This window comes from Oncorhynchus kisutch, linkage group LG30 (genome assembly GCF_002021735.2).
Source record: "Oncorhynchus kisutch isolate 150728-3 linkage group LG30, Okis_V2, whole genome shotgun sequence".
NCBI classification, from domain to species: Eukaryota; Metazoa; Chordata; class Actinopteri; order Salmoniformes; family Salmonidae; genus Oncorhynchus; species Oncorhynchus kisutch.
The window spans coordinates 26,264,817-26,290,430 of record NC_034203.2 but is presented as its reverse complement, the minus strand read 5'-3'; the positions used below and the strand labels follow the sequence as shown (position 1 = coordinate 26,290,430).

Genomic DNA, 25,614 nt, shown 5'->3' with positions numbered 1-25,614 from the left:
TCTTCAGCAGGGACAGGGAAGATGGTTAAAATTGATGGAAAGATGGATGGAGCCAAATACAGGACCATTCTGGAAGAAAACCTGATGGAGTCTGCAAAAGACCTGAGACTGGGATGGAGATTTGTCTTCCAACAAGACAATGATCCAAAACATAAAGCAACAATGGAATGGTTCAAAAATAAACATATCCAGGTGTTAGAATGGCCAAGTCAAAGTCCAGACCTGAATCCAATCGAGAATCTGTGGAAAGAACTGAAAACTGCTGTTCACAAATGCTCTCCATCCAACCTCACTGAGCTCGAGCTGTTTTGCAAGGAGGAATGGGCAAATATTTCAGTCTCTCGATGTGCAAAACTGATAGAGACATACCCCAAGCGACTTACAGCTGTAATCGCAGCAAAAGGTGGCGCTACAAAGTATTAACTTAAGGGGGCTGAATAATTTTGCACGCCCAGTTTTTCAGTTTTTCATTTGTTAAAAACGTTTGAAATATCCAATAAATGTCGTTCCACTTCATGATTGTGTCCCACTTGATGTTTATTCTTCACAAAAAAATACAGTTTTATATCTTTATGTTTGAAGCCTGAAATGTGGCAAAAGGTCGCAAAGTTCAAGGGGGCCGAATACATTCGCAAGGCACTGTATATACATATTTTTATATTTATATTTATTTTATTTTATCCAGACTAGCTCAAAAATAAGTGAAAATGTACAAATGATCCATGGATTATGATAATTTTTTGGTAAAAAAAAGTGGAGATCCAAAAACATAAGTTTGCACCCCCTAATTTATTTGCTCCATGGGTGAGGGGGCCAAGTGGACACAATGCTTCTCATCTCAGTCACAAAGAGGTATAACTTTGCAGCTGTTTCTGATTAATAAACAATGTTAGGTGGTAACATTCAAATAAAACCCAGGCCTGAAACAAAACATGGGCTGAAAATAATGTGTATGTCATCTCATAGGAAAAGACACTGCATTCACATGGATTTGCATGAAGTGGGCAGTTCAGATTGATCACTTCAAGCCCAAATATATCATACTTTGATGAAAACTATGACTTTATGACTTGAATCCTTGTGCAACATCAAGCTCTGTCCATGGTCTTTCAGCTCGAAAAAGTGGATTTCTACTGGTGTGGGTGTTTAAAGCAGCAATATGCAGTTCAAACATCAACAAAGCAGACACCCTCCCACAGATTTGGCAAACAGCTGAGGGATGGGGCTGGAGAAATGTATCCACTCTCAAATTCATAGACCGAGCTATGGATGCAAGACGTGATATCAAAATGATAGTTTTAACCATGTTTTGAAGCTATGCTGTACAGGAAAAAGTATGTATTTACCTGCTTTGTTGAATATTGATAGTCTGTGAGTATAGTCAAGGAGATAGAGATGACCCGAGGAGTAGAACAAATACCTATTTGTTTCTAATCATCTTTGCTTTTGAGAAACTAAGCCGGGGGGGTGATAAATAACACTGGTGCACATAACCACAAGATGAACACAAGGTAGATCATGATGCCCTGATCTGCCGGGTAGGGGTGGTACCAGCCATGACTAAGCATTTTTAGGTCTGCTATATAGGACCTCTGTTTTTTCTGTATTGTGAACTTTCGGCCTCACACTCAAGAGTGTGGGGTCGACCAGCTTAATTATTGCAATTCTTATTAAATAAAGACGATTGCTTGAAGAAATGACAAAGTCTCACTCACTTGGTTAGAATTTCCACCACAATACAGGGTTTGTTTACAATTACATTAAAATAGATTACAAATAGATTATATGTTGGGTTTGCTGGGGTCAGACCATTTACAGTTGAAGTCTGAAGTTTACATACACTTACGTTGGAGTCATTAAAACTCGTTTTTCCACCACTCCACAAATTTCTTGATAACAAACTAGTTTTGGCAAGTCGGTTAGGACATCTACTTTGTGCATGACACAAGTCCTTTTTCCAACAAATGTTTACATGCAGATTATTTCATTAATAATTCCCTGTATCACAATTCCAGTGGGTCAGAAGTTTACATACACTAAGTTGACTGTGCCTTTAAACAGCTTGGAAAATTCCAGAAAATTATGTCATGGCTTTAGAAGCTTCTGAGGCTAATTGACATCATTTGAGTCAATTGGAGGTGTACCTGTGGATGTATGTCAAGTCCTTTCCTTGACATCATTATGAAAATCAAAAGAAATCGGAAAAAGGAAAAAGGGGGAGGTTTGCAAGCCAAAGAACACCATCCCAACCGCGAAGCACGGGGGTGGCAGCATCATGCTGTGGGGGTGCTTTGTTGCAGGAGGGACTGGTGCACTTCACAAAATAGATGGCATCATGAGGTAGGACAATTATGTGGATATATTGAAGCAACATCAGTCAGGAAGTTAAAGCTTGGTCGCAAATGTGTCTTCCAAATGGACAATGACCCCAAGCATACTTCCAAAGTTGTGGCAAAAGGGCTTAAGGACAACAAAGTCAAGGTGTTGGAGTGGCCATTACAAAGCCCTGACCTCAAACCTATAGAAAATTTGTGGGCAGAACTGAAAAAGCATGTGCGAGCAAGGAGGCCTACAAATCTGGCTCAGTTACACCAGCTCTGTCAGGAGGAATGGGCCAAAATTCAGCAAACTTATTGTGGGTAGCTTGTGGAAAGCTACCCGAAACGTTTGACCCAAGTTTAACAATTTAAAGGCAATGCTACCAAATACTAATTGAGTGTGTGTAAACTTCTGACCCACTGGGAATGTGATGAAAGAAATTAAAGCTGAAATAAATAATTCTCTCTACTATTTTTCTGACATTTCACGTTCTTAAAATAAAGTGGTGATCCTAACTGACCTAAGTCCTGGTATTTTTTACTAGGATTAAATGTCAGGAATTGTGAAAATGTATTTGGCTAAGGTGTATGTAAACTTCCAACTTCAACTGTATAGTAGATAGAGGACTCTAGTGCCCACAAGCCTGTTTTAGCATGGGCAACGCCATCAAGGACTTTCACCATTTTTAAGTAGTCAACTGGGTAGGACTTCCTATGGGTTGAGGAAGGATCCCATAATTCCATCATCAGGAGGAGTCAGCCAATGATTATGCTATTGAGCAAACATTCGATAGCTGCAGATGGCAGTAAATTGCCAACCTTGACTTTATACCTGTTCCACCAACACACTCCAGGTGGCAGTATGCGCTCTTTCAGTTTGTTTACCAATTCATTGAAGTAGTCGAAGAAGAAAATTTACCACTTCAACTTGGAGATGGCCTCAATGGCGCTGCCAGAGATACAGTGTATGGATATAATGACGTTGATGAGATACTTATGTTTCCGCTCTAACAATGGGATTCATTGTCCACAGAGCGGAACAGTGGGCTGTCAGGCTCCCGCCTATTACTCTCTTTGGATTGCCGGATAATCTCGTTATTTGAAAAATCGATATGTATTCGATGAATCGTGTTGATGTCAATCACCTGTTTCAATGGAAAGTGAGATGATATGCTAGCCTCATGAATATGAATAGACCGTCTAGAATTTCAACAGGGACAACTTCGATATGAAGTGTCTTTTAATATAAAAGTTGCCTAGGATGTCACATGCATCAAACTCATATCAGTACACTCGTAACAACCTAAGCATTATGAAACTTATATTAGATCAAATTCAGGTATCAAAATAACAATTCAAGTTTATCTTGACCAAATTAGTCCCGCTCTCATTGCCCTCATACAAAAACTCCTCAACTGCTTAATAATTATGTACCTGGTTAACATGGACAGATTTCTCGGCTATCTGTTCGCCTCCCTCTCTCGGGCGCTGCCCATGCTCTTACAGACATAGGACAGATCCATAATAGGACAGATAACATTTTGCATCCTCTAACGATCTCTATGGGTTAAACAATTATACTAAGTTAATGAGGCATATGTTGGTTATATTCTAAAGAATCAATGTCTATACATAATTGATTTAGAAGTCCAAAAATGTATGTTTCAATCGCAGAATGTCCTTTAAATATTCATTGCCATTGTGACGCTTTTCCTTGGGTTTAGTGGATAGCGGTCCAGTAACTGCATGTAAGAACCCAGAGGCACATGCATTTTCATTCTACTGCAGTTGCAGAAGCATTGCACTCCACCAGAGAGCAGCAGTGATACATTATGTGCTACAACTGGACCAAGCCCTTTTGAATAAATGAGAGAATACTCAGGTCGAGTCCCTGCCTGACTACATTGCCGACGCATACCAGATCTTACAACGCCTGGATAGGTATTTTACATATCAGCTAACCACATCATATGATATTGAAATCTGATACCCGACGGCACAGTCGATGATGTGGCACGCAACAATTGGTGATGCAATACAGCGCCTTCACATCTGGTCTGGCAGGAACTCGACCAGTTTCTTCTGTGGTGGGAGATAACAGCTCCAAGTCTCTCAAGAACTGTAGGGTGCCAAATAGTCTGGTCCCAGATATGACTGTGCTGTCTTACTTTGGTTGCAGTGACCATAGGAGTTAGTTGGCAAGACAGCAGAAACAGGTCTGGAGGCTGCAGGTGTAGTTTTCCACCTCCCAGTCACTGAAGCCTCTTCTGACCAGTGTGTGTTTGATGATTTAACACCAATCAGGCCACCTCCTTCAGTATGTTCAGTTGCTCTTGGCCATGAAACCTCACTGGAGATGTGGAATGTAAAAAGCATTAATATTTCACAAAGGATCTCAAGCACTAAAAAGCTGGTGTATGATCTTAATTTGATCACCTTGTTGCAGGAGAACATTCCTGCAATGCAAACTTGTAGTGTATTTTAGGTTTAAAAAAGCTTCTGAAGTTTGTAATTTCCATTATTAAATTTCAGACTTGATTTTCACAAAAATGTCCATTAATTATGATCCACATAATAATTCACATTCCAGGTTGCAGCAGGATTATTTTCCTGCTGTATTAAACTGGCTCAAATTAAGATCTTACATCTGTACATGATGATATATAGCTAGAGCTATTGATGGAGGGGAAAACAAACAATAATAATGGTAAAAATGAATTACTCAATCTAAAATTCAATAGTCCAATGGCTTTGTTAATGGTGAAAATTGATATTCACCCAAGCGAAAATGCTCATGTCGAAAGTTGTGACCATAATAATTTTTGTGACCACAAATAATTACCATCTTATTGAGATGCTTTTACTATTTTGGGCATCTGAGTGCAGTCCCAACAACAACATAATTTAGAACACACTGCTCTCTACACTGAACACATGGACACATAGACTTTCCCTCTTGTCCTTGGAATGACCAAGTGAAAGAGTGTTGAACAAACTGGTATGCAAATAAGAATGATAGTGCAAAAAAAAAAGACTCATCATTAAAAAACAAAAACAAAGCCTATCATTGGTCACTTCTCTAAACTGCTTGGAGATATAACACACTACCCTCCCTTTTAAATCCTCTTTATGACTCTGTTAAACCAATGCCCTTCGGTGCTTATGGAGAGTCTATGAGAGTACAGTACAGCAGTCCCCGGTGGAGACACGGGTCAAACTCAGTTCCAGGAACAATATAGTTCACATTGGTCGTTTCTAAAAGGATTAATTTGAAAATGAGTAATGGAACGACCCAAATAACTTTAAGTGCCATACAAACTTCCCCAAGGGAGTTTACTTTGCTACGTATTTAATTCCACTGGTTGCTGCAATAAACAGAGCTACTACATATCAGTGGAGATTGCTTAGGAGAGGATGAAGGGGAGGACAATCCTCCTCAGTGAATTTCATAAAAATAAAAATAGTAAAACATTGAAAAAGTGATCCTTTTTTAGATAAAACTACACTAAATATAGTCACGTCACCAAATAATTGATTAAAACACGGTTTTGCAATGAAGGTCTACAGTAGCCTCAACAGCACTCTGTAGGGTAGAAACATGGTGTTGTGACATGGTGAGGTTGGACTCAGGTGACCAGACGTGTCACGCCTTGACCTTAGAGATCCTTTTTATGGGTCTATTTTGGTTTGGTCAGGGCGTGAATTGGGGTGGGCATTCTATGTTTTGTGTTTCTATGATTTTCTATTTCTAGGTTTTGGCCGGGTATGGTTCTCAATCAGGGACAGCTGTCTATCGTTGTCTCTGATTGGGAACCATACTTAGGTACCCCTTTTCCCACCTGTGTTTGTGGGAAGTTAACATTGTTTGATGGCACATAGCCTTAAGCTTCACGGTTTGTTTTGTATTGTTTATTGTTTTGTTGGCGTCATTTTGAATAAAAGAGAAAATATACGCTTACCACGCTGCACCTTGGTCCAGTCCTTTTAACGGCCGTGACAAGACGAGGAATCAGTGGTTAAGGATAAACATACTTTACTGAGAAATGTTAACAGAAGGATCACTGGAAGAACAACAAACACTAAGTCTAGAAAACTCACTCAAGAGACAAACGCACATGGCACACAATTAATTCCAGCTTCAGCAAAGGACAACAGAAAACACACCTCTTTTAAAAGGGAAATCATATTGAGTAAATGTGTCATTCATGTCTCTAGGATGCCGCCCTCTAGTGACAGGTGGAACCATGTCAGGTGTAGCCGGAGGACAGCTAGCTTCCATCCTCCTCTTTGTACATTAACTTCAATACAACATCTAGGAGGCTCTTGGTTCTCACCCCCTTCCATAGACGTACACGGTCATTATGACAACTTCCGGAGGACGTCCTCCAACCTATCAGAGCTCTTGCAGCATGAACTGACATGTTGTCCAACCAATTAAAGGATCAGAGAATGAATCTAGTACTGAAACCATAAGCTACAGCTAGCAAGCACTGCAGTGCATAAAATGTGAGTAGTTGACTCAAAGAGAGAGAAAGACAATAGTTGAACAGTTTTCAACAAATTAATTTCTTCAAAAATGAAGGAGAAGCAAGAGAGAGAAAGAGTGTCATTTTTTTCACTTTCAGTTTCACTTACTTAGCTAGCAAATGCAGCTGGCTAGTTTAGTTACACCCGTCTCAAACAGAGGGATGCTATGTTAGCTAGCTGGCTATGACTATCCAACACAACACAACACTGGAACTCTTCCAAGTCAAGGTAAGCTTTTGGTTTAACTAATTTATTGCCACCGGGGCCCTCCGGTGTAACTGCTTACTGACTATACACTGCAACATTACTGCATGATTGTAGCGGGTTCACTAATTCATTAGTTCTATTAGCTATGTTGACTAGGACGTTACTTTAGCTAATATGGTGACAATGATGTAGGCTGTGTGTAGTGGTTATGATATGGTTTGGCTTTGAAAGGTTTTTTCACTTGGTCACATACAGCTGATGTGTTGTTCATTGAAGTCCACAAACAAAGGGAAAAGGTGAGAGGAGGAGCTGCATAGAGATGAGAAGGAATACAATGTGGGCTGCTATGAAAGTGAACTGTGTTTATGCGTGATCAGGGGTGTATTCATTCCACCAATTCTGTTGAGAAACGTTTCTTTAACAGAAGCAAATTCAATTGGGATAAAAATACAATAGAAACTCTCATTTGCAACTGTTGGACCAATGACTATGCTATAGACAGGCAAGATGCTGGCAAGAGTGTGCAAGGCGGTATTGAATGTGTCACTGTCTGTGATCTCACATTTTTCTCTCGACCTGTGCACCTACGTTGTAAACTTAAATTAATAGTCTAGGTTGTAGCAACCTCATGATGGGTATATGGAAAATTAGAGTATCATGTAGTAGCCTAAACCTATAGATGTTACGTTGAACTGGGTGAATGGAATAAGAATGACAGGCCATGCTCATGAAAAAGAAATGTCCTCCCTCATCATAAACGGCACTGACCGCCACTGATATTAATGCAGTGTAGTAGTATATTCAGCCTATCCCCTCCCCGTCCCTTTATTCGCCTGCCTATAGAGTAGGCTGCTGCTGCAGCAGAGTCAGCGCCGAATCCCACTGTTTCTGATTTTTCCAACAGTGCTAATGATGAAATAGCACTGCGGGCTGGGTGAAAGATGGTGACAGACACACAGCAGCTTTTGGAGAAAATGAACATCGCTTTAAAAACTGAGGAGCAAGGGGGAGTGTGTGTGTGTGTGCGTGCGTGCGTTTGTGTGTGTTTGTGTGTGCGTGTGTGTGCGTGTGTGTGGCTACAGCACAGGGGTGGGTGTGTGTGTGTTCATATGTGAGGGGTGTGTGTGAGTACATAGCTAGAGTAATGAAGCAAGGTCATACAAGGGAGAGGGAAATGTTTCAATCCTAATTCAGGTGTGATGAAGTGTAAACCCTACAGTCAGGTCTCAGTGAGGAGATGTAGGATCTGTGCAGCTCTTTGAAGTATAAAAAATGTATTTTTCTCAGTCCAATACAAGCTTTGTTGTCATACGATATGCAGTGAATGATAGCTAGAATTCAAAATCTTTGCTCTGTGGGGTTGAAATCTATGACTGATATTCTTCTAGAATGAGGCCTATAGAGTTTGATATCCAAATAAACAGTATGTCAAACCTGTACTTGTGAGTTTGATGTTCCTCTAGATAGACTGTGCTTCAGCGGAGGCTGGTGGGAGGAGCTTTAAGAGGACAGGCTTATTGTAATGGCTGGAATGGCATTAATGGAATGGAGTCAAACATGGTTTCCATATGTTGGATTTGTTTGATACCGTTCCAATTATTCCATTCCAGAAGTTACAATGAGCCTATCCTCCTATAGCTCCTCCCACCAGCCTCCTCTGCTGTGCTTCCTTTCTGCATCTGTTCTCAGCGTACCGTTGCTATGGGCACTGAGACAAGTTGTTGCTGAGCTGAGCACGGCAACAACACTCACAGGTAAGCTGGCAGCAGCTTGGCACATGATGGCCTGCTGGGAGGTGTATAAGAGGTAGCAAGGTCTCTCTCTCTCTCTCTCTCTCATCTGTAATTTGTAACTCTACTACTCCCTCTGTTGTCAACACTGTCTTTTTCTCTCTCCGTCTCCCTCTTCCCATATCTCCTTTCTATCACTCCCTCCGGTGTATCTATAAATCTTTAATTTGTAACACTCTAGCTGCCGCTGCTTTCCCTGTTGTATACTTCACCTCTCTCTCTCTTTCACTCTTTCCCTCTTTTCCTCTCTCTCCCCCTCATTTTGTGAATGGATTGCTGGTTCTCATCAGAGCTCAGTCATTCCCTCTGGCCTGTGATGACTCAGTAGAAGATTATACACTATACACGCAGCTCTGCTCTGGATCTCATGGGCGGGTAGCATTGCTTTATGTAACTGCTTACACCCAGGAGTTCGCTGGCGACAGAGCACGCCAGCAAGTCCCAACAACAATTATGCTAATGTGACAGGACTCCGGTCCCCGAGGGTCCCAGGGAGAACATGGAAACAGTGAAAAGGGTGGAGACGCGGAGGGGGTAAGAGAGAGGGGGGAGGAAGACGGCTGTAACCGCTCCCAATTTAATGCTGATGCAGCTTTGGCAACACAATGTAATGCATGAAGCAATTTAACCTTGCATGGTGGGAGTGAAGTAGTAGTGTACGTGTGTGGAATTCCAGATCAGTATACTGCCTCCCCTGATTCATACATTGCTCCAGGAAGAGCATTATTTTCAAAAATGAATATAATATTAGGCACTTAATCCAACCTCTCTTTCCTCTTACTCCACCCACCCATTTCCTCCTTCCATAGCCTACTGGCTAAGCTTAATGTAGACTTACATAACTGTCACTCTGAATAGTGGGTACATTATTTCCCGTTATGATCTGTCTGTATGGATGAGCCGCACAAACAACCATGTCAAATTTGGCCAATTCTCATTGGCTGCTCTATTTCTGCCCCAATGAAAACACATCTGGAATCTACTTTTTGGGGGAAATTAGTTGTACTAAATGTGGAATTGGTACCAGTGTCATGGTTCAGACAAGACAGGGTCTGGATTCAATCAAATGATCCCTGCCCTGGCAATACCCATGATCTCTAATTTTTCATGCACACATGTCTTATTCTAAAATGTGGAAGCATCGACCTGTGAGAGTACTATACCTGTACAAAATAATTAAGCAATTTGACAATGGCTTCTTATCCATATGTATACTGTGTAAATAAATGCTGAAGTGTAGCTTTGACTTAATGAAGTCCAAGGTTACTACTGTACAATAGCATTGCATTTTGAGAGTTCTATCTCAGATCTCTCCTCTGCCAGTCAGCAGAAATGTGATAAAAAACTAGTGCTGGTGGTGCACAGTGGGAACTGTAGTGTGATACTACCAACAAGCTTTTATGCCATCCTCTCCGCATTGTTTCACAACAATGCTGCCTGCCTGTCACCAACTCAAACAGATATAAATGAACTGTGCTCCACCGGGCCTTCCTCAGATTGGATAAAATAAAACAGGCTGTGTAGGAAAAGAGACACTGCACTGTACCACAGTAAACATCCTCCACCTCCTCCCTCCTCCAGGCAGCATATTGGCTTTTGGCAGTGGTGGAGCTGTCATTGGGATTCAGTGCCTCAACCCATCCTATCCCCCCACCCCTCTTTCCCCTTCCCCTTTCCAACGTTCTGCCACACTGACTATAAATATGATCAATAACCGCATCGTCACGCAGCTTTCCCTAGCTTGGAGAGCTTTTGCTGAAAGCATTTTTTCACAAGGAGGGGCACATGGAATGCCCATTACAGCTAGAGCCATTGCCAGACTTCCGGAGAAAGAGGAGGGAGAGAGCGACAGAGAGAGACAGAGAGACAGACAGACAGAGAGAAGAGCAATCTTGCAATCTCTCCAGGCCTTTCATGGTTGACACCTGCCTGTCTCCTTCTTTCATCTGAAGTGGAGGATGATGGGACACTTCCTGGTAGGATGGTTGGTTCTGAGAGTTGAAAGGAATCGTAGCACCATTAGTTGCCTCGGTGTAGCACAGCTATACAGCTATTTTCAATATGATATTAATGTTTTATTCACAGAGTGACGGTACAGTAGGGTACAACCGGTGCTGGTCAATGTGAATCACTGTGAGAATAAATAAGTGTGTTGCTTGAGATCTCTGTGAAATGCAACTCTGTAGGCTCACGTGTCATTCTTTACATTTAAAGGACAAGTTCGCTTTCATGAACCAAATCTCTGTTTTTTATGTAAATGTCATGTTATAAAAGAGATTTCTCATTCCCATTGTGGTGATATGAGAAACGAGAAAGTACAAGCTTGCTAGCACACAAAAAAGTAACGCTCGAGTCCAACAGAATTATATATAATGTTGAGGATAAAGTTTGTAAAGACACAAAAATCTTAAGACCTGCATCAATATACTGAGGGAATTGCCGTTTCTAAAAATAAGGTATTTGGGTGTTTTTGGAGCCTTTGTTCATTTGGAATTTGTATTTATTATTATGGATCCCCATTAGCTGCTTCCAAGGCAGCAGCTACTCTTCCTGGGATCCAGCAAAATTAAGGCAGTTATGCAATTTTAAAAACATTACAATACATTCATAATATCACAATACATTCATAACAGATTTTCACAACACACTAAGTGTTTTAAACTGTCATCTCTGTTAAGGAATAGATGCTCATATCACGGATGCAATTACTACTAGATGAAACCCTGCCTTGCAGTGAGGCAGTCAGAGAAACCAGGCACACAGTGTATGAAGTAGAGAAGATACAGTTGATCTGCCCGGGGCAGACCACAGACAGACTCAAATAGAGATGAAATACAGCCTGTATTAAGGCTGGGAGTGGGTCTGGTCTGGCAGGTTGCTGTGTGAGGTGCTTCCTTTGACACACTGTCATTTCCCCCAGAAAGGCCCAGGCGAGACAGGCAGATAGAGCCCTGCGCCTACAGGGTGGCATTGGATGGGCTCTGCCTTGCCCTGCCGCCACCACCATCCATCTGGCTATATTGAATGTTCTCTCCAGGACAGGAGTGATTACAGAGAGCAGGAGGGGGAGGGAGGGAAATATGGAGGACTCAGTACCTCAACGGCACTGGGATACTAGGCGGCTGGGGATGGGAAAGAATGATCCCGCAACATTGTAAAGAGGCTGTCAGAATGTTTGGTGCTGAGAAAGTGTGTTAATTGGTATACTGCGTGGGGTATTGTGACACGGCATGTGTGCGCGTGTGTTTGTGAGTGAGTGTGTACTGTACGTGTGAGTCAGTGGAGGCTGGTGAGCTCATAGTAATGGCTGGAACCGAGTGGATAGAAACACGTTTCCCTCACCAGCCTCCACCGCTGTGTCTTTCTACACATCACATGCAGGTGTGTGCCTGTTATGTACTTGTATCTGTAGGACTATATGTGTATTAAACTGGCTCCAACTCCATATGGGTGTCAGTTACTCTTCTGGAGCACAGCCAGGGGGAGCACCAAATACACCCTTCATCCCCTGCAATGCAGCCCAGCCCAGTCCAGTCCAGCCCAGGCTCCAGCCCATACAGGCTATTTATATTCAGCCCATGTCCTGTAGTGGAGATAAAGCCATCAGCATCCCCTGTCCCATGACTCAGTCTGCACACACAGCATTCACCTGCCCAGGACAGGATAACTAACTACTGCACAGCATGTAGCCCACCCCTGTAAAATGTACAGTGTATCACAGACCAATACACTACATTACAGGATCATCCAGATACTGTGTGAGACAGATCAACAATGAGTGTAGCTATCTTCAAGGATGTGATTACATTTAAACCAAAAACAGATCAAATGTAATCACACACAGATCAAAGGCTCCAGTGTCGGATGATACGAGGAGAACGAGGAGAAATGGAGGGGAGTGTGTATAGGGAAGGATGTGTGTGTTTGTGTGCCTGTTTATCTGTGTGTGAGAGGGAGATAACAGATGTGACTGTTGTTGAGTTGTGCTTGAATGATGAGCAAACAAAAACAAACAAATACATCTAATGAGCTGCTGTATCAGCAGACGGTCGAGCAAGCAGGCAACACTCACCGTCACACATGTACACACATACACACACACCATTGCACACACATCACTGCATGGCAAATACACCACATGTATACGCAGGCACGCACATACGCATGCAGACACACACACACGTACACACACACAGCTCTCACCCAAACCTTCCCTGAATGATTTTGACTCCTGTCTACCATACAGGAAGGATCCTGTACAGATGGGACTGGATTCTATTCATCCTGTGTTTGTCTGCACAGTGTACTGTATTATGGAAGTGTCACCCAGCTTCTTTGGTTAGTAGTCATTTCCTGTTGGGATTGTTGATTGAAATCCTCACTGCACTAGTGCCTTGAGTGAACAAGTCTGACAGATGTAGTTCCAATAGCTCAAAGCAGAGCCATATAAAGATTAGTGATGGATACACACACACACACACACACACACACACACACACACACACACACACACACACATACACATACACATACACATGCACACACACACACACACACACACACACACACACACACACACACACACACACACACACACACACACACACACACACACACACACACACACACACACACACACACACACACATACACATACACATACACATACACACACATACACACACACACATATGCACACATGCATTCTTGCATACACATACAGTACATCCTTTGGACTGGCCCCCCAGCTGCTCTGAGAAAACCTCCAAAAGGATGGCATTGTGGTATTGTACAGTATCACTGGGTGCACACTGGGAGCTTCATATCATGAGGTGAAAGACAACAGCTAGGGTTCATTTTAACAGCTGTTTCCAACAACAACAAACACCTCGATTAAGGATGAAAACCCAGCGGTATGACGCAGCTCAGGTTAATCTAATCAAAGAGACTAATCAAATTATCCACACGGCGCTAAACAGGCCAATTCAATATACCTACGTCTTGTCATACTCACCCCTTACTGTACTCAACTCTGGTTCCATTATAGGGTTCTTCCTATCATAAAGTCATTGGATGCTATGGTACTATCTGCAAGCACTCACAGTCTCATGTCCATCCAGGTTTCTGTTGTTCCAAAAGTTAACATTTCAAAGTGTCTAAGGTTAAGTTTAGGCATTAACTCCAAATTCTTAAGGTTAGGCATTAACTCTGAATGGTTAAGGTTAGGCATTAACTCTGAATGGTTAAGGTTAGGCATTAACTCTGAATGGTTAAGGTTAGGCATTAACTCTGAAAGGTTAAGGTTAGGCATTAACTCTGAATGGTTAAGGTTAGGCATTAACTCTGAATGGTTAAGGTTAGGCATTAACTCTGAATGGTTAAGGTTAGGCATTAACTCTGAATGGTTAAGGTTCGGCATTAATTCTGAATGGTTAAGGTTAGGCATTAACTCTGAATGGTTAAGGTTAGGCATTAACTCTGAAAGGTTAAGGTTAGGCATTAACTCTGAATGGTTAAGGTTAGGCATTAACTCTGAACGGTTAAGGTTAGGCATTAACTCTGAACTGTTAAGGTTAGGCATTAACTCTGAACTGTTAAGGTTAGGCATTAACTCTGAAAGGTTAAGGTTAGGCATTAACTCTGAAAGGTTAAGGTTAGGCATTAACTCTGAAAGGTTAAGGTTAGGCATTAACTCTGAATGGTTAAGGTTAGGCATTAACTCTGAATGGTTAAGGTTAGGCATTAACTCTGAATGGTTAAGGTTAGGCATTAACTCTGAAAGGTTAAGGTTAGGCATTAACTCTGAATGGTTAAGGTTAGGCATTAACTCTGAATGGTTAAGGTTAGGCATTAACTCTGAATGGTTAAGGTTAGGCATTAACTCTGAATGGTTAAGGTTCGGCATTAATTCTGAATGGTTAAGGTTAGGCATTAACTCTGAATGGTTAAGGTTAGGCATTAACTCTGAAAGGTTAAGGTTAGGCATTAACTCTGAATGGTTAAGGTTAGGCATTAACTCTGAACGGTTAAGGTTAGGCATTAACTCTGAACTGTTAAGGTTAGGCATTAACTCTGAACTGTTAAGGTTAGGCATTAACTCTGAAAGGTTAAGGTTAGGCATTAACTCTGAAAGGTTAAGGTTAGGCATTAACTCTGAAAGGTTAAGGTTAGGCATTATCTCTGAAAGGTTAAGGTTAGGCATTATCTCTGAAAGGTTAAGGTAGGGGTTAAAATAATAATAATAATAATACTTGTAGGTATTATTGCTAACTGTTGCCCCTAGTGGCTGGTTTCCACGTCATCTCCCGACGTCCTCAGACATCGAATACTGACTCGTATCATGGGTGAACTGGCTGGGTAATACAGGCTTGCAGGGCCGAGCTAGCCCCTCAGCAGAGACTGTATCTCCAAATCAAATTCTACTGGTTGTGTACCTGCTGCTTTTGGGGCGGCAGGTAGCCTAGTGGTTAGAGCGTTGGCTCAAGTAACCGAAGGGTGATGGATTGAATCCCCGAGCTGACAAGGTAATAATCTGTCGTTCTGCCCCTGAACAAGGCAGTTAACCCACTGTTCCCCGATAGAACGTCATTGTAAATAAGAATTTGTTCTTAACTGACTTGCCTAGTTAAATAAAGGTTAAATTTAAATATATATATATATATATAAATACACATCTTGGGTGCAGTGAAATGCTTATGTTTCCAATAGTGCAGTAATACCTAACAATACACAACAATACACACAAATTCCAAAAACATAAAGAAAGGAATTATGAAATATCAGAACGAGCAATGTCAGAGTCTGGAATATAAATATCTATGTATATGATGGTGTGTATATAGACAGTATATGAATAGAAAAGGTGTGTACAGCAGTAGTTACAGTATATACATATGAAGTGGGTAAAACAGTATGTAAACATTATTTAAGTGACCAGTGTTCAATAACTATGTACCATTGAGATGGTAGCAGGGTGAACAGGCTGCGGCTCAGGTGGCTGAGGTCCTTGATAATCTTCTTGGCCTTCCTGTAACACTGGGTGCTCTAGATGTCCTGCAATTGCCGTACCAGGCGGTGATACAGCCCGACAGGATGTTCTCAATGGTGCATCTGTAGAGGTTTGTGAGGTCTAGGGGCCAAGCCTAATTTCTTCAGCCTCCTCAGTTTGAAGAGGTGCTGTAGTGGCGTCTTCGTCACACTGTCTTTGTGGATGGGCCATTTCAGGTTGTCAGTGATGTGCACGCAGAGGAACTTGAAGCTTTTCACCCTCTCCACTGCAGCCCAGTTGATGTGGATGGGGATGTGCTCTCACTGCTGTCTCCTGAAGTCCACGATCAGCTGCTTCTTGTACAGATGGGACAAGCCAGTGCAGTGCGATGGTGATTGTGTCATCCATGGATCTCTTTAGGCGGTATGCAAATTGTAGTGGGTCTAGGGTGTTGATTAAGGTGGAGGTGATATGTTCCTTAACTAGCCTCTCAAAGCACTTCATGATGAGAGAAGTGAGTAATATGGGGTGATAGTATTTTAGTTCAGTTATCTTCGCTTTCTTGGGTAACAGAACAATGGTGGCCATCTTGAAGCAATTGGGGACAACAGACTAGGATATGGAGAGATTGAATATCTGTTCACACTCCAGCCAGCTGGTCTGCGCATGCAGAATTGAATTGGCCTGTGATTGTTTTGGAGTCCCTGCCACATACGTCTCGTGTATGAGCCATTGAATTGCAACTCCACTTTGTCCCTGTACTTATGTTTTGCCTGTTTGATTACCTTACAGAGGCCTTAGCTGGACTGTTTGTACTCGTCCATGTTTCCAGTCACCTTGCTGTGCATAAATGCAGTGGTTCGCACTTTCAGTTTTGTGCAAATGCTGCCGTCTGTCCAAGTTTTGGATAAGTTCTAATCGTCACAGGAGGAACAACATCCTCTGTGCACTTCCTGATAAACTCAGTCACTGTGTCAATGTACACACTACATGACCAAAAGTATGTGGACACCTGCTCATCGAACATTTCATTCTAAAATCATGTGCATTAATATGGAGTGGAGTTGGTCCCCCCTTTGCTGCTATAACAGCCTCCCCTGGAAAGTCTTTCCACTAGATGTTTAGTAAAACTAAATGCATTATTTTCAACTGATTGCTGCCAGCATCCGCCCGCCCAACTAGCATCACTACTCTGGACGGTTCTGACTTAGAATATGTGGACAACTACAAATACCTAGGTGTCTGGTTAGACTGTAAACTGTCCTTCTAGACTCACATTAAGCATCTACAATCCAAAATTAAATCTAGAATTGGCTTCCTATTTCAAAACAAAGCCTCCTTCACTCATGCTGCCAAACATACCCTCGTAAAACTGACCATCCTACCAATCCTTGACTTTGGCGATGTCATTTACAAAATAGACTTCAACACTCTCATCAGCAAATTGGATGCAGTCTATCACAGTGCCATCCGTTTTGTCACCAAAGCCCCATATACTACCCACCACTGCGACCTGTATTCTCTCGTTGGCTGGTCCTCGCTACATATTTGTCGCCAAACCCACTGGCTCCAGGTCATCTATAAGTCTTTGCTAGGTAAAGTCCCGCCTTATTTCAGCTCACTGGTCACCATAGCAGCACCCACCCGTAGCACGCGCTCCAGCAGGTATATTTTACTGGTCATCACCAAAGCCAACACCTACTTTGGCCGCTTTTCCTTCCAGTTCTCTGCTGCCAATGACTGGTACGAATTGCAAAAATCACTGAAGCTGGATATGTATCTCTCCCTCACTAACTTTAAGCATCAGCTGTCAGAGCAGCTTACCGATAACTGCACCTGTACACAGTCCATCTGTAAATAGCCCACCCAACTGCCTCATCCCCATATTGTTATTTATTTATTTTTTGTTCTTTTGCACCGCAGTATCTCTACCTGCACATCCTCATTTGCATATCTATCACTCCAGTGTTAATGCTAAATTGTATTTATTTTGCCACTATGGCCTATTTATTGTCTTACCTCCCTAATCTTACTACATTTGCACACACTGTACATAGATTGTTCTATTGTGTTATTGACTGTACGTTTGTTTATCCCATGTGTTTATCCCATCCCACAACTCTGTGTTGTGTTTTTGTCACACTGCTTTGCTTTATCTTGGCCAGGTCGCAGTTGTAAATGAGAATTTGTTCTCAACTGGCCTACCTGGTTAAATAAGGGTGGAAAAATATATATATGTTGGAACATTGCTGTGGGGAGTTGCTTCCGTTCAGCCACAAGATCATTAGTGATGTCGACCACTGATGTTGGATGATTCGGCCTGGCACGCAGTCGGCGTTCCAATTCATCCCAAACATGGTGTTGAGGTCTCTTGATAGGGCTCTGTGCAGGCCATTCAAGTTCTTCCACACTGATCTTGACAAACCATTTCTGTATAGATCTCACTTTGTGCACGGGGCCATTGTCATGCTGAATGAGTAAAGGGCCTTCCCCAAACTGTTGCCACAAACTTGAAAGCACAGAATCGTCTAGAATGTAATTGTATGCTGTAGCGTACACTGGAACTAAGAGGCCTAGCACGAACCATGCTTTGCAGTTGGCACTATGGCACTATGCATTGGGGCAGGTAGCATTCTCCTGGCACCTGCCTAACCCAGATTCAGATGGTGAGCCAGATGGTGAAGCGGGATTCATCGCTCCAGAAAACCCGTTTCCACTGCTCCAAAGCAGCGGAAAGCTTTACACCACTCCAGCCAACTCGTGGCATTGCGCATCATGATTTTGAGGTCTACTTTGTGGCTGAGCCATTGTTGCTCTTAGATGTTTCCAATTCACAATAACAGCACTTACAGTTGACCGGGCCAGCTCTAGCAGGGTAGACATTTAAAGAACCGACTTGATGAAAAGGTGACATTCTATGATGGTGCCACTTTGATCGTCACTGAGGTCATCAGTAAGACCATTCTACTGCCAATGTTAGCCTACGGAGTTTGCTTGGGTGTGGCTGAAATAGCCGAATCTACTAATTTGAAGGGGTGTCCATATACTTTTGTATATAAAGTGTATGTCAATGCCATTCTCAGAGGCAACCCAGAACACATCGCAGTTTGCATGATCAAAACAATCTTGAAGCCTTGGATTCTGATTGGTCAGACCATGTTGAACGAGCCTTACCACGGGTACTTCCTGTTTAAGTTTCTGCCTATAGGAGGGGAGGAGCAGAATGGAGGTGTGATCTGATTTGCTGAAGGGAGTGTGGGGGAGGGCCGTGTAGCCATCCCTGAAGGGGGAGTTGCAATGGTCAAGGGTTCTTGATGAGCGATTAGCGCAGGAGATGTGTTGATAAAACTTTGTAAGCATTTTCCTCAGATTTGCTTTCTTAAAATCCCCAGCTACAATAAATGTAGCCTCAGGATATGTGGTTTCCAGTTTGCACAAAGTCAAGTGTAGTTCCTCGAGAGCTGGCGTGGTGTTGGCTTGAGGGATTATATTCACGGCCTTGAAGATGACCGAAGAAAATTATCTTGGGTGGTAATGCGGTCGGCATTTGATGGTGAGGTATTCCAGATCGGGAGAACAAAATGACTTGAGTTCCTATATTTTACCACAATCACACCATGATTAGTGAATCATGAAACATACACCTCCCTCCACCTTTCTTTTTCCTGGAGAGTTATTTATTCATCTACGGAGAACCCCACTGGCTGTATGGATGGGGACAGTATATCCGGAGAGAGCCATGATTCCGTGAAACAGAGTATGTTACAGTTCCTGATGTCTCTCTGGAAGGAGATCCTCACTCTGAGCTCATCTACTTTATTGTCTAGGGACTGAACATTAGCGAGTAATATACTTGGAAGCGGTATGCCTCCTGAGTCTGACAAAAACCACACTCCATATTCCTCTTCTCCATCGACGGTGTCTTGGAGCAGCCCCTGGGATGAGTGGAATTGCCTCAGAGGGTACAAACAAAGAACCCAATTAAGGGAAGTCATATTTCTGGTTGACATGCTGGTAAGTGACCACCGATCTAATATCCAAAAGTTATTTTCATCTGAGCAAATAATGTAAAATGTAACACACAAAAAAAGAAAAATACTGCAAAGTTGTCTAGGAGCTAAGAACAGGACGGTCATGTCTGTTGGTGCCTACTGTATGTGATACTGGGAGAACAGAGATCAACAGTTTCAACAGTTTCAGCACAAATGGTGAACAGTTCAGAGTACAACTAGCACTGCACGTACTGATTTCTCCAAGCTGTCGATGTTCCTGACGCCTCTTTATTATGTTGACCCTGGATAAACATGTCCATCAACCAATCAGACAATAGTCTGCCTTTTGAACTGTGTCCTCAGATAATTCAACTCTTGTCCACTCTGAATGTTTTGTCTGTTGTCCTCAGATATCTGAGTTGTGGTGGGTCGGAGTATGTGTGAGTGTGTGGGACTGTGATTTTGGGTGATATCTGACCCCGTATTGTGATCTGTGGTGTCTGCCGCAGACAGATTGCATGTCTGTCCTCCTTTTGCCACCTTTTGGGAGGTGGCCTTGGTGTAAAGGGAGCAGAAGAATGGGGACCAGCACTTACAGGATTAAGCATTCCATGCCTTGCAGCATTCCATTCCTTGCAGCATTCCATTCCTTGCAGCATTCCAGTCCTTGCAGCATTCCATTCCTTGCAGCATTCCATTCCTATTCCATGAATCCTGTAAGTGCTGGTCCCCATTCTTCTGTCCCCTTTCCACTAAGGCCACCTCCCAAAAAGGTGGCAAAAAGAGGACAGACATGCAAAGTCATAACCCTCACAGCATGCTACCTGCCACAGAGTGACTGGCTCATTAGAACAGACAGTGTGAACTGGGTCCAGGTTACCTCAGGGCTCATCTGGACTAAATTACTTGGTGACCTTGTTTCCACATAGAAGCTCTGCTTGGCCTCCTGCTGGCCTCAAACCATACGCAAACCCTCTGTCTCTGTTGCTCTGTTTCTCTCTCACTCCCTTCATTTTGCTCTCTCCCTTCATCACCACTTTCCTCTTTCTCTTCATCTCTTTCTCCCTTCCTCCATCATTCCCCCCTCTCTCTCTCTTCTCATTCTCACTCTTTAGCTCTCCCTCCCTCCCCCACCCCCTCCCTCTGTACCTCCCTCTCTCCCTCTCACTCTCCCTCAAGGCACACCCATACAGCACACAAAATTGCAGACAGCATTTAGCCTACCTGATAGGATTGGGAGGACTGTTTTAGAAAGTTTGGGGGAAAGTATCCTGCTCCAAATGTCCTCTTTAAATTGCAGTTGCAGTTGATAGCAAAAAAAAACATGGTTTGGACAAATCAAAACACAAGATAGTAAACATTTCCAGAATGCATCAATAGCCTGAAAAGTATTTATTCCTGAAACTATGCAAAGGACTACAAGTCGGTGCAATAGATGCTGCAGTTTAGTCACAGAAGATCACTCATGGTGTGGGTGTGACCATAACATTAACGGTGAAACAAAATGTAGCAGATGAATACAGAAAAAAGATCTGAAAAGAAAACATTTAAAGACTTTACCTTAAGTTATTTGAAGTTTGTCCACGTACGCAAAGCAATTTGGGCTATCTAGCAGTTTCAGCGCCACAGCACAGTGGACAGCTCCGGCCAGGTGACAGAAGCACTGCAATACTATTGAACTGATGCACGGACTATATGCCAACTAAACCCATGCAAAAGGCTCCAAGGCTATTTATTTTTGAACAAATTCATCATGGTAATCATGCAATCGCATAGACCATATTTTGCATGATATCGAATTAGGAATAACTGCGATATGTGATCGGATGCCTAGGCTACATGTGGCTGTATTTGGTTGAAGTTGTATGCTATTACAATGCAAAAAAATATGAATGCCTCTCGTGGGCTAACAACAGACTCAGCCCGAAAATTATGCCAAGTCACCATGGTAACAAGAGATGCAATACACCTAGGCGCTCGGAGGGGAGCAATTTGTGTACGTTTCCCACAAGCCAGAAACTGAATATAATCAACATCTAATATATCAATAATATTGCACTGTATATAATAACTTGGATGTATCTAACATAAACGGGTGCTTTAACAGTCAACACCAATCTGCTCTCTGTCAGGGATCTCCGGCATAATCCTGAACACCTTGCTGGTGACTACACGATCACGCTGGGGCTCGATTGTCAGTCGAATGCTCCCTCTATTATGTAACTGAAATGAATTAGAGAACCTAATGTCGTTCTCTAACGAAATAAAATATCACACGTTGTACAATGACCATTCATCTTCTTCTTATTCTTACATAGGCTAATAGCAAATTATCAATTCACCAATCAAACAATTCGATATGATAAATGTGTCCAAAATGGCAAAATAGGCAAATCCAAATGTACACATTATATATGCACTAGTGTAGATCGAGCTGTCTCAGTAAAAATAACTATCAAATATAATTATATTTTACAAAACCGTTAGTTTACAATATAAAGGTTTGGTGCTCCGAGAATCAATGGCCACACGTGAGAACAAACCTACCTGTATGCAGGTTGAAGGAGACTCTGGCTTCGGCGAGGTATGGGGTATCGCTCTTGGACCGGACTCTCCTGATCCGCCGGCGGTCTATATGGTCTTCCGGAGAAGCCGCCATCAATTTGAGCAGCGTCCAGTGACGACTGGCGTGTTGGGACAGACACAGAGCCACGGCCGATCACGGGAAGGTATTGATGGGGAGAGAAATAAATAGAAAGGGTAGAACAGGAGAAGGAGATGCTGGGAGATTTGAAGCGAGGCTTGGAGCTGCTATTACAGAGCTCCTTAATAACCCAACAGCAGAGTGGAATGAGAATGGAATATCAGAGGGGGGGAAAAATCGCTAAAATGGAAACATCAGACCAGTCAGTGCATTTATTCGAGGTTATTGAACTAACATATGAAAGCCTATGAAAGCTAACATTATTAGAACATTAACATTATTTCCCTTCATGTATGTAAACTATGATAAACCAAAAGACATAACTGTAAATTGTGTAATACATTCGTGATACATTTTCAAAATAGCCTATCCAACGCCATCTTGTGGAATTAAATGAGAAATATTGGGTCCTTTATGGACGTATCAGCAAAGTGGAATGAAAATGAAGAAAAAAATAAAGAAAGTGTGAGCTCAGGAAAGAGAAAACGTTCTGTTTTAACACCACCAGAGGTCCTTATAAACTAGACTATATCTTTCCCCTCAGTGGATTTTGGGATCTGGCTAGAAAGGATCCAGTTTTTGGTAAATGAACGTCAGATTTGACATTTCGTATAGGAGAATTTACGCAGCAGGTCAGGATAATTAACATAGCAGGTTATGAAAAGGTTTAGAGTTAGCTAAAATACAAAAAATACTTGTTAAGATAATTTGACAAAAGCTGGATCCCTTCTTTCCATGACCGAATTTTGGAGCGAAACGTTCAATGCTTTGTGACAGTAAGGGTCTTTACGGTTTTTCAAACTAATTACTGTAAGAAAAGTAAACAAACTCTGCCTCGCAGTCTGGTAACTCTACTGGTTCGGTATGGACGTGTTACAAAAGTTATGTATGAACTCAAGATATTCTGAACACAGGCTATTCAATGTAGTGATCGATACACAATTTATTTGCCTGCATGTACATTTTAATCTGACTTGATGGCTCATCACCTCACTGTTTTCAGTTTTATACATGTATCGTTGAGGAAATTATATTAATTTGATTAAAAGCTGTATTTAAATGTTTTCTAAAAACAATTTAATTTACGAGCCACAGCTGATTTGAACGAGTTTGCTCATTCAGATTCAGAACTTTTAAAACATTGGGTAGACTCCATCTGGACAGGCTCGCATTGGTCGAATCAACGTTGTTTCCACACTGAAATGACTTTGAACCAACCTGGAATAGACCTTGAATTGACGTCTGTGCCTAATGGGGCCTTAACCAACAGGTTTGCCTACATTGTTAACACCATTCAGAATGCATAATCCTACAAAGAGTGGAGTTCCTACCTTTAGGGGTGCTACTGGAGGAAATGGCAATCTCAGGTAATGTAAAACACACATACATAGAACTACAGGCATTCATTTCATAGTCATGATTTTTATGCTCATGTACACACCGATGTTTCCACAATGCTACAGATATACAGTACCAGTAAAACGTTTGGACACACCTACTCACCTACTCATTCAAGTTTTTTTTACAGTTTTCTACGTTGTAGAATAATAGTGAAACAATCTAAACTATGAAATAACACATATGGAATCATGTAGTAACCAAAAAAGTGTTAATCAAATCTAATTATATTTTATATTTGAGATTCTTCAAAGTAGCCACCCTTTGCCTTGAAGACTGCTTTGCACACCCTTGGCATTCTCTCAACCAGCTTAAGCTGGAATGCTTTTCCAACAGTCTTGAAGGAGGTCCCACATATGCTGAGCACTTGCTGGCTGCTTTTCCTTCACTCTGCAGTCCTACTCATCCCAAACCATCTCAATTGGGTTTAGGTCAGGTGATTGTGGAGGCCAGGTCATCTGATGCAGCAGTGTTTATTAAAAGCTGTGTGGAAATGTTTTAAAACATTTTGGGTGGACTCAAACGAGGCATGCGCACATTGGTTGAATCAACATTGTTGCCACACTGAAATTACATTGAACCGACGTGGAATAGACTCTTGGCATTCTCGCAACCAGCTTCACCTGGAATGATTTTCCAACAGTCTTGAAGGAGTTACCACATATGCTGAGCACTCGTTGGCTGATTTTCCTTCACTCTGCAGTCCAACTCATCCCAACCCATCTCAATTGTAAACACCATTCAGACTGCATAATCCGACAACAATCGTACAGGGCAGGCGCACATTGGTTGAATCAATCTGAGGTGCAGTCAACTCTAATAAACTTCTCCTCTGCAGCAGAGGTAACTCTGGGTCTTTCTTTCCTGTGGCAGACCTCATGAGTGCCAGTTTCATCATAGCGCTTGATGGTTTTTGCAACTGCACTTGAAGAAACTTTCGAAGTTCGTGAAATTTTTCAGATTGTCTGACCTTCATGTCTTAAAGTAATGATGGACTGTCATTCCTCTTTGCTTATTTGAGCTGTTCTTACCATAATATGGATTGGTATTTTACCTATCTTCTGTATACCACCCCTACCTTGTCACAACACCACTGATTGGCTCAAGCACACTGAGAAAGAAAGAAATTCCACAAATTAACTTTAAACAAGGCACACCAAGGCTAATTGAAATGCATTCCAGGTGACTACCTCATGAAGCTGGTTGAGAGAATGCCAAGCCATCATTTTTATTTACCTTGGCAAGTCAGCTAAGAACAAATTCTTATTTACAATGACAGCCTGGTACAGTGCTGTACCAGAACAACATATTTTTACTTTGTCAGCTCGGGGATTTGATCTAGCAACCTTTCGGTTACTAGTCCAATGCTCTAACCACTAGGCTACCTGCCTCCCCACATCATCAAGGCAAAGGGTGGCTATGTTGAAGAATCTAAAATATAACATATATTTTGATTTGTGTAGCACTTCCATATGTGTTATTTCATAGTTTTGATGTCTTCACTATTATTCTACAATGTAGAAAATAGTAAAAATAAAGAAAAACTTTGGAATGAGTAGGTGTCCAAACATTTGACTGGTACTGCACTTTCTCTCTCTCATATCTACATAAACTCCCACATACTGTATGACATGTACTGTATGAAATTGTAGAATAAACACACTGCATGTGTGTGTGTGTGTGTGTGTGT

General features: G+C 42.1%; 1 protein-coding gene across 2 annotated transcripts in view; it reads right to left on the bottom strand.

Moving 5' to 3' along the window:
• Positions 1-22,659, bottom strand: part of LOC109874468 (phosphatase and actin regulator 1) — a 93,557-nt gene extending 70,898 nt beyond the window's left edge. Inside the window, exon 1 of one of the 2 annotated variants that reach the window (XM_031810657.1) lies at positions 22,370-22,659. In XM_031810657.1, coding sequence (XP_031666517.1) covers positions 22,370-22,481 — 112 coding nt within the window. In that variant the 5' untranslated portion in view covers positions 22,482-22,659. The remainder of the gene's footprint in view (positions 1-22,369) is intronic. The other variant, XM_031810658.1, reaches the window with a different exon arrangement.
• Between the last annotated feature and the right edge of the window lie 2,955 nt (positions 22,660-25,614).